This window comes from Choloepus didactylus, chromosome 18 (genome assembly GCF_015220235.1).
Source record: "Choloepus didactylus isolate mChoDid1 chromosome 18, mChoDid1.pri, whole genome shotgun sequence".
Lineage (NCBI taxonomy): Eukaryota > Metazoa > Chordata > Mammalia > Pilosa > Megalonychidae > Choloepus > Choloepus didactylus.
This window is the reverse complement of record NC_051324.1, coordinates 62,486,565-62,495,803: the sequence shown is the minus strand read 5'-3', so window position 1 is coordinate 62,495,803 and position 9,239 is coordinate 62,486,565. Positions and strand designations below refer to the sequence as shown.

Sequence of the window (9,239 nt, the reverse complement as noted above, 5' to 3'; positions counted from 1 at the left end):
GAGCCTGCTCCACAGCAAGAAAAGCCTCAACCAGCATAAAGGTGATTTTACAGTTTCAGGAAACCTCAGGGCAGGCCCCGATCAGATGAGAGTTCAAGGTCAGTTAGATGGGCTCAGACACGGTGGGAAGTCAATTGCCAAAATCCCGTACAAAGGGTCCCCTGGCCTGGCTCTCACCCCCTGGATTCAAAGACGAGGCTGGCGTGTTTTTTGAAAAATATAAAATTTTAATAAAGGCTACATCTCTTAATTACAATAATTATTGTACCAAGTAGTTTTCCTTAAATGAACTCTTTATAATGCATAATTTACAGTATAAGTAGAACAAAATGCCATGGCAAAAGTCATTGAGTACAAGACTTGTAATAAAAAGGCATAAAATATATTTATACATAAACCCCTTTGAAAAAACAAGGGAAAGCTGGAGCCCTCAACACAGGGCGACACACGACAGGAGTGCCGTGCGGTACAGGTACTGTACTGATTCGAAGTCAAGCACTAGAGATAGTGGATTAATACGCCTTTGCCGTTCAATATATACAGACGTAAAGCACAAGGTCACAATGGCAAACAGAATGTACAGGTTATCTTAACACACAAACCCAAACATTGGAACGAAGGGGTTCTGGGGGAACGGGTGCTGCGAAGCCTCTCACAACTGTTCCGGAATGGCTGTGGTCCAAAGACTTAAAAAAAAAAAAAAAACAACAAACCCAACCAAGGAACTGGCATTTCAATAAAAGCATAAACTTGAACCACAAGGTGATGATCCCATGGGCCTCAGCCACTGGGCCCTGGGCGGGCTGCAGGACCTCGGGCCGCTGTCACAGGGTGAACCTGGGTCCTTCGCTATCAGCCGCCCCACCCCGCCATGGGTCATCCCAAACATGACGAGTGATGTTGCGACAGTCGACCCTCAAGACCTTTATGGCAAAATAGAGCAGCAAAGAAAAACAATGCACCAATTTCTGTGTATGTGAATGGTAGGGCACCATTTTAAAAAGTCTATCTTCACCTGGACAAATGCAAGGCAAAGCACAGTTCCTCTTTCAATGAAGAAATTATTTAACGTGTGCTCCTAGCTCTACTCCCAAGTTTAGACAGAGTGATTAGAACTTCCTCTCTCCCCCTTCTGTGTTTAAAAGCAGCATATCCATAAACTGGGGGTGAGGGGAATTAATTGTTCAATAAATATCAGTAAGGATTCCTGTTCAGGTAAGCTATGCACAGTTTCTCTTAGTTTATGGATTTCAGATCCCTAGGAAGTCATATATTATGTACGGAAGTCTCTCAAATACAGTCAGCATCGTCAATAGCCAAGAGTGGTCATGTTTTTAATAAATAGTTCAGGCTTTTCTTATCTCAGTACCCAGCTCGTGAATAATGAAATCCAACCTCCCCCCACCCTCCCAAAGGCCCTGTGGCCAATTCTTCCCTCGACTTTGTCATCTTCATTGGTTTAATTTTCCTTCAAAGTGTTTTGTCACCGTTGCCTGTGCCCAAAACAGACGGGCTGCGTGGGCTTTGGCGCCACAGTTCACCCAGGCCAGGCCCGAAGGGGTCAGTCGATCCGCTCCACCTTCCCCAGGATCCTCCCCTCGTACATGGGGAGCACGGCATCGTCGTCCCAGATCTCCTCAAAGACCGCTCCGCAGGCAAACTCATCGCTGGCTTTTTTGAAGTAAAACCTAAAAAGAAAACCAAAGGAGCTGCTCAATAAAATTGCATTTTCTGCTCTGTTTAAAACAAAGGTATGCCAACATCGAGAACGGAGACATCTTAAGAATCTGCTACAGTGAGTGTGCATGGAAACCCTTGCCTGTATCTGATTTCTGATGGCCACTGGGGTTGGCATAACGGTCCGTGGCAGGGACGGCTGGTGGTGCCTGGGAGAACAGCGAGGCGCACTGGGAGAGGCAGCTGTCACCCGTGGCCTCGCACCTACCAAGAGCCCTGAGGCAGCGAGTTTGCCACACACAGTGCAGGGCGGAGCTATTACTTTCTCTTTGGGTGGGGTGGGGCGCACACGGGAGAGGAGGAGCAAAGCATCCTCCTAAGTCACTTGCAGTGGCCCCAAAGGGGAGAGAGATTCAGTGAGAGCCCGGACTTGGCTTCAGGTGCAGCCACCCTGTGAAGAGGCACGGCCGGCTTCAAGCCAGTTGGTCAGTCTGGAGGCTGACACCTTCTGGTCCTTTCTACCCACCAGTGCCCGAGTGACAACACATCCCAGAGGTCTCTGGCATGGCCAGGGAACAGGCTGCCTTTGTGGCCACTGCTGTTCTCCACCCTCCTCTCCCACCCTACCCCCCCAGGGCCGAACCCTAAAGGCCCTTCTGTTCTGCCTATTGATTAAAGGGTCCTTTTATCCCACCCCAGCATTCTTTCTTCTAAGACTGTTTAATTGCACGGGTGCAAACGACCAGCCTCCCTCCGGACAGAAAACTGGGAAACAACTGCTGTCCCTCCGGCCAGACCCACCCCCAATCTCCTTCAGAGGGAGTTAAGCGAGGGCCTTCACCTCCTCAGTCCCCAGCAAGGGGGACCCCTCAGGTGGACTGAACTCGCCCCTGCAAGCTGTCATTTTCTGCCAGTAAGGCCACTCATGGGGGAAAAGGTCTCAGTCCCCTGGGGAGGGGCCAAGGGGCTCTAAGAAATTTAACTGTGTCTCAGGGTAACAGTTTTTTGTTTTTGACTTTTGTCTTAAAAAAAAAAATTAATTCCCTTTGGTTAGAGTTGAATTTTTTCCGCTTTAATGAAGGCAAGCCAAATACTTTCATAGGAGATAAGGCTAAATAAAGCAAAACAGCTGGGTTTAGTCAAGGTACTTTGTTTTTAGCATTCCCGGCTGAACTTAGGCATGGGGGGTGGGGGTGGGTTTGAACCATATCACAGCTCTAATGGATCAGAGATGAAAATGTTCCCTATTCAGGGGATCGAAAAACTTGGGGTGGGGGGGCGTGCCCGAGAAGAGATGGTGAATAACGGGGTGCCGGGAGATCTGGCCTGGGTGGAAGAAAAGTCACTTTTCCAAACAAGAGGCTCGAATCCCAGCCCTGCTCTGAGTCCTGTCCCGGGCCCCCAACTCCAGTCCCTCTGGGGTTTACCAACTGGGGCTTTTACAGCATCTCTGAGCAAACACCCGATGACCTTTTACATAATTGCAACCTCCTTTCAGGACAGGAGAGGCTGCATTCCCCAGCCCACCCCCAAACTTCAAAGGCGCTGCCCTGGCCTTGGGTTTCTCCAAGAAACGGGCTTTTCCACTACAACATGCTGGCTGTGGCAAACGCTGCTTTCTTCTGACATCTGGCACCAATAGCATCTGGCACGCCCGGAGTGACTGTTCTCTTTTTGAACCTTTGCCATGTTGAGGTTACCCAACGCAGCCCCTGGCCCCCATGCCCCAGCCCCTTCCTCTCACTGGGATTTTTATGGGGGGAGGGGGGTTGCACCTCGAGATGTCTGCCTCAGAGAGGCAAGGCTTGGGACCTCGTGCTCCCTGTCCCCAGGAGGTACCCAGAGAGCAGAGATAAGGCTGCCTGAGGGCCCCGGCCACAGCCTGATCCAATCAGGAAAGAATTCAAGAGCCGGCCATTTGTGCAAGTCTTTGTGCATTAAATGGGAGGCCGGAGCTTCAAAGCCAGGCTTATTAAATGTGCCTTAGGAAAAAAAAAAACAAAATCAGAGCCAGATGTGACCGGAGCTGCCGGGAGAGGAGCCTGCAGCCGCCCCGCTCGGTGCTCGCCACCCCTGCGGGGCACCTGCAGTTCCACCCCAAGCCCAGCCAAGTCAGAGCCGAGATCAAAATGAAGCCCTGGAAGGGCACACTTGTGTAATTAGTTTCACCTTGTGCCTGTTGGAGATTAAAAAAAAAAACAAAACAGCCAGGCCTGTTCCCCAATCCCTTTGATGCATTTGCAGAACTGTCTCTGCCCAGGTGTGAAAGGGAAAGACCAAAGCCCAACTCCACCCTCCCTGACCATCACCAGCAGAGCCCCAGTCCCCCAGTCCGCTCCCCGCCCTCCCCAAAGGAACTAGTTTGGGCCCCTGCCCGGATGAACTCTGGGCTGAAGGCAGCTGGGGGAGCTGCAAAGGGCCGGCCCTGGCCCTGTTGGTGGGCTCCCCTGCACCCGGAGCCAGTGCCCACCTGGTGGCTTGCTGAGTGTTGTCCGGAGCTCTCCACTCGCAGCCCGGCTCTGGAGGCGTGAGTGGCTGGTCTCACCCCACCCCAGCCTTGCACCCTGCACCGAGACCTCACTGGAAGCTGAGAAATGACCCGGGGCGGGGCTAGCGCCCACCTCTCAGCTCTCCAGTCCTCCCCATGGCCCTCCCGAGGCCCCAGCAGAGAGAAAGCCGAGAGCCTGGGCCCGGGGGCCAGTCCTCTTCACCTGCGACCCACCACGGAGCCTGCCCCTTGTTGGCTATGGACAAAAGCATCTCAGCTTCACAGTGAGGCAGTTCTCCGGAAGAAGGCCGAGGCGGGACAGCGGGACCCAGGTTCCCCAGGAACGGCTCTGCCCTCCTCAGAACCTGAAACGTGGAGAGGGTCTCCTCCATCCAAGGCGGGAGGAGGGCAATCTTCTCGGCTCCTGTCTCCTCCCCAGTCCGTCCGTCTGTCCACCCTCTTTCTCTCCTACCAGTTCCTTCCTTTCAGGCCAAGCCTCCTGGCAAAGCAAACCACCCCCTTTCTCCTCAAAGTCTTGTTCACCTGCTGGAAAATGTCCCTCCCTGGTCCCTACGGGAGCCCCCCCTGCCTTGCTGCTGTGTTATTTCTGTCAGCAGTGAGAGGAGCGGAAATGCAACAGAACCCAAACATCCGGCAGCCCCCACCGACAGCCTCCTGAAGCCCCTCCTAAGCCGCCCTCTCTCCGGGACCCCTCCCAGGTCTGGGCCGGTCAGGGAGGCTGTGCCGACTCAGGCTCTTGGTTCTGAGCACACACACTCTGGAGACAAAAGAGGACACTGGGCTCTTACCTATAATTTCCCTTTTTGCTGAGCTGCTCTTTAAAGTGTCCCAGGGTCAGGCTCTGAGCCTTCAGCATCCTCCTGTACGGAATTTCTTCTCCACAGAAAAAGTAAGTGACAACCAGCTCGCTGGCCTGGAGCGGGTGGACACCTGCCAGTTTCTTTGGCTCTTTGTGGCTGAAAATAAGATGGAACGTGACGAGTTCAGCATTTCAAAGTAGCAAGCGAGCAGGCACGTGAGAGGAAGGGGTAACAGCACAGGACTCAGGCTGCAGCAGTCAACTCAGGGTGGGACCCCCACACCTCAGGGGCAGCCTCTCTGAGGTTAATACAAATGGGGTGCTTGCCAGTGAAGGTGGGGGAGCACAGAGGATCACAGAGCCACAGGGACACTCACCCCAACAGGGAACATGCTGTGGAGACAAACCCAGAGCCCCTCCTGGGACAATCTGACCCTGAATGCCCAGAGCCCACTGGGGGAGAGTCCCTGGTCATTTTGATTTCCCCATTTGTTCTGAGTTTTTGGAGAGGAGCTTCAAGAAAGGAAGCTGCTGGCCAGGACAGCTGGAAGACTTAAGGTCAACCAATTAAAAGGAAAAGGTCCAGGGAGGTGGCTTAGTCAAGACTTCAAACATTGCTCATTGCTCAGGATGAAGAGGCTAAAAAAGAAAACTTTAATTATTTAGGCCATTTTAGATCTCTGCTGCAGATTCCTCTTTAAACACACCATCCTGTAATTAAACAAAGCCAGGCTTCTCTGTCCACTGTGCAAGAGTGTAAATTTACGAAAAGAAACATGCATAATTGGGGCAAGTATTCCTTTTCCTCCAAACAAAAATCCAAGATCTCCCCCTCCATCTCTACAATGATGGAGGAACATCTTCCAGCTCAGGTGTGACAAAAAGATGTTTCTGGCACCGCTAACTTGCAAGCCGAATGGGGGTGGCTTTCCCCTACATGCTAATGGCTCTGCCTTGCTGGGTGCCCAGGAAACCTGGGCCTCTCCGTCCCAGCAGGAAGGAACCGGTGGGCACAGCCACGGTGCATTTCTAAGAGTAGGAGGTCTCTAAGGAGCCTGATTTATGGCTGTTCCTGATCATTAATGTTAAAATCAAGAGATGATTTTACATACTAAGAAAGGTTTCAAAAAACGCAACCCCTGGGTAAGCCGCTGCAGGGATCTCAGCCATGCCAGGTAAGGACACTCACTCTTCCAGAGCCAGGCTCGGGCTGGAGAAGGGTGTGGCTCCTGCCTGGCCGGTGGCCGAGTGGCTCCTGTCCCTCTGCTGACCGGCTGCACAGCACCTGAGGACACAGCCGGGGCGAGGGATTTAGTGGTGCCCCCTGCTCCCGGGGCTTCCTAAAGTCCCACGGACCCGACTTTCAGCCGTGGGGACCCAGCCTGGGCAAACACTGGGTCTTGGAGGCCAGGAAGTCGTCCTGGGGACAGCTCCCACCCACCCAAGTCCCCTGGGAGGCCAGGGCAGGACACGCCCTGCCCAGGCAAAGGGCTGAAGGCTCCTCGCTCCCCCTGCTCATTCAACCAGCTGTGAACCATGGGGCCAGGAAGGAAATTGAAATCCTTTCCCCTATCTCTAGACATCATTTGCCTAACAGATCCTGGTTAGCTCCAGCAGGACGAACACAACTGTAGAGAACTTTCTAGAGGTTCTAGAAGTTGTAAAGGAGAACCTCTGTGTCCAGCAGCAATTCCCCTTCCCTGGCAGAGGTTTGGGGCCCAGGCAGAAGGAATAGACCCAGGTGCAACCTCCACGCCTGATCACCACCTGCGTGCAAATCCCCCCTTTCCACTTACCGCTGCTTTGGGGGCTTTGAGACTTCAGCCAGCCGGCGACAGGCCTCCTCCAGCTGCGCCAGGGTGTTGGGTGGGGTCAGGGGAGGCATGGCAGGGTCCTGGGTGAAGGGGTGGGCCCGGGAGAAGGTGCGGGGGTGCCCGTTGCCAACCCCCCACAGGTGGTGTCGGCTGGCTCGCTCGCCTGGGGCTGCCCGGGCAGGCTCCCCGGGGTGTGCTTTCTTGGTGCTTTGGGCACTGGATGCAGAATGAGGAGAGAAAGCAGAAGGGAAGAAATTAGGTTAGAAAAATTGGAAAATGTGACTTCAATAGAAACATCTCTATTCTGCCGTCAGAGAGACAGAGAGAAAAAATAATTCCACCATAACACGAATAGGGGCTGGTGCCAACACAAGACATTTTTGCGGTCTGCTAGGTCCAAAGTTTAATACTAGAACAGCAGAAGCAAACAGGCGCATTTGTTTTTGACCAACTGCAAAAATAGCCATCCCCGGAATACCTCGGTATTGACCACCCGGCCACTCGCGGGCGGGCAGCGGGTGTTTACCTATGGGGCTTGGGCTTGCTTTCCCGCTCGCTCTCCAGCATCCACTGCCAGACATCCTGCGACCTGTCTCCTTCCTCCCCGGGAAGCTGCAGCGCCCCAGCTCCACCTGGGGCCCCTCCTTCCCTGGCGGGCAGAGCCAGGCCTGACTCGGTGCCCTTCCCACTCCGTCTGGGCAAGGTACTGCCTCGGCTGCCGCTGCGGGGAACCAGAAACCACACCAACCCCGAGACCCTGTTAGGGCTTCGGGACTCCTCGAATCGGACGGTTCAGCGAGCGGGAGGGGATGCTGGGAGGCCCCGTGCACCTGCCAGCCCCCCACCCCGCCCCCTCCCACCTGGAGGACCCCACCTCCTGCCAGCCCAGGGCTACGAAAGGGAGAAGCCCGAGCTGGGGCAGCGCGGTCTGCCTGACACTCACCCAAACTGCTCCCCCGGCCCAGGATCGGGGGCCCGGGGATGGCTCTTGCACTTAGAGTAGCAGTAATAGGCGAGGCCTCCCGCGCAGAAGCAGTGAGCCCTCTGCGCGGCCTCTGCCTCGATCTGCTCCTTGGTCCTGGGGCCGGCGTGGTGGTGGATGTAGTGGTGGTGGATGTGCTTCGTCGTCTGCTTGGTCACGAAGCCCTTGCCCCCGAGCAGGGGGCAGCCGGCTGGTGGGGCGGCCGAGGGGGGCGGCTTGCTCCCGGGCAGGAGGAGGGAGTGGTGCTGGTGGAGGGAGCGGTCAGGGGAGCGGGAGCGGGGGCTGTAGCGGCCCACGCCCGGAGACTGGCAGCCAGGGGTCTTGAGGACCCTCGACAGGTGGTCGTCGAGAATCGTCTGCGGGTCGTCCTCATAGCTGCCGCCGGAGGGCAGGAGGGAGATGGGGTGCTGGGGGAGGGCACCCTCCCGGGAGCTTGGCGCTAGCTCAGAGCCCTCCTTCTCTTCATCCTGGACAGGAAGGCAGCAGAGGGGAAAGTGACCCAATGAGTGGGAGGGGCCCCCAGGAGACAAACCTTCACCCAGCAGCCCGCAGGGGGTAAAAGGGAGGCAGGGAGGCGGGTCCACCCAGCACCACCTCTCTCATCTGCTGCAGCCTCTCCTCCAGGCTATGGCGGCTCTCCAGCTCCAGCTTCAGCTTCTCCAGCCTGGAGATCAGCTCGGCGGCGAAGGTGGTGGGTTCCACGGGGGTCATCTCCTTGGGCAGGCGGTGGGTTCTCTACAGGCGCGGGGAGGACAGGGGCGAGCTGGGTTTAGCGGACCCGGTGCCGGGTGTGGGCCGGCGGCTTCCGCAGGGCTGCCCGGGCTGGGCACTGCTCGGCGCCTTCTGCCTGGACGGCGGGTGCATGGCGAGGCAGCCGGGGCTGCCCGGGCCTTTATGCGCCAGTGCTGGGGCCACATGGAGCGCCTCGGTGCCCACCAGCATTTGCCTTGGGCAGGAGCAGTTGGTCGCACTCCGAGAGGCCCTGCTTGTTCTCTCTGTAGTACAACCAGCCCATCAGTAGCTACTCTGAAGTAGGAAATCTTCAAAGACTGTTGTCGAACATCAAAAAAAAAAAAAAGCAGCCCTCGAGGTGGGGAGGGGAGAGAGACCAACTCAAGGAATAAAAAGTAGAGTCTAAACAGAAAGGGAGTTGGAAATTAAAAAAAAAAAAAAAGATTGGAAGGGAAGTGGGGGTGGGGGGAGAGGGAAAAAAAAAAAGTCAAGCAGCCGGATCAGAGCCGAAGTGGTAATTTATTTCCTGGCCGCACACTGCGCACCTTTGAGGAGGCTGGCGACGTCCCCGCGCTGTCCCCGCCCCTCCTCCCTATCTCTTTGTACAGAAAATGAAGAAAGCTGCTGCCGGCTAGTAGCAGAACACTGCTGCGCTCGGCTGCCCGAAGCCGATCTATCAAGGGAAAAGGGAACATCTCCAAATCAAGTACAGAATATAAAAAGGCA

At 55.3% G+C, this 9,239-nt stretch overlaps 1 protein-coding gene across 4 annotated transcripts in view; it reads right to left on the bottom strand.

The window, feature by feature from the left end:
• Positions 1 to 239: 239 nt before the first annotated feature.
• The window catches only part of AXIN2 (axin 2), a 29,695-nt gene continuing 20,695 nt past the window's right edge, over positions 240 to 9,239 (bottom strand). For 3 of the 4 annotated variants that reach the window (XM_037809881.1, XM_037809879.1, XM_037809880.1), the window contains exons 5-11: positions 8,376 to 8,516; positions 7,743 to 8,248; positions 7,326 to 7,520; positions 6,782 to 7,015; positions 6,175 to 6,270; positions 4,975 to 5,142; positions 240 to 1,688 (exon numbers count right to left, since the gene is read on the bottom strand). In XM_037809881.1, coding sequence (XP_037665809.1) covers positions 1,562 to 1,688; positions 4,975 to 5,142; positions 6,175 to 6,270; positions 6,782 to 7,015; positions 7,326 to 7,520; positions 7,743 to 8,248; positions 8,376 to 8,516 — 1,467 coding nt within the window. In that variant the 3' untranslated portion in view covers positions 240 to 1,561. The remainder of the gene's footprint in view (positions 1,689 to 4,974; positions 5,143 to 6,174; positions 6,271 to 6,781; positions 7,016 to 7,325; positions 7,521 to 7,742; positions 8,249 to 8,375; positions 8,517 to 9,239) is intronic. The other variant, XM_037809882.1, reaches the window with a different exon arrangement.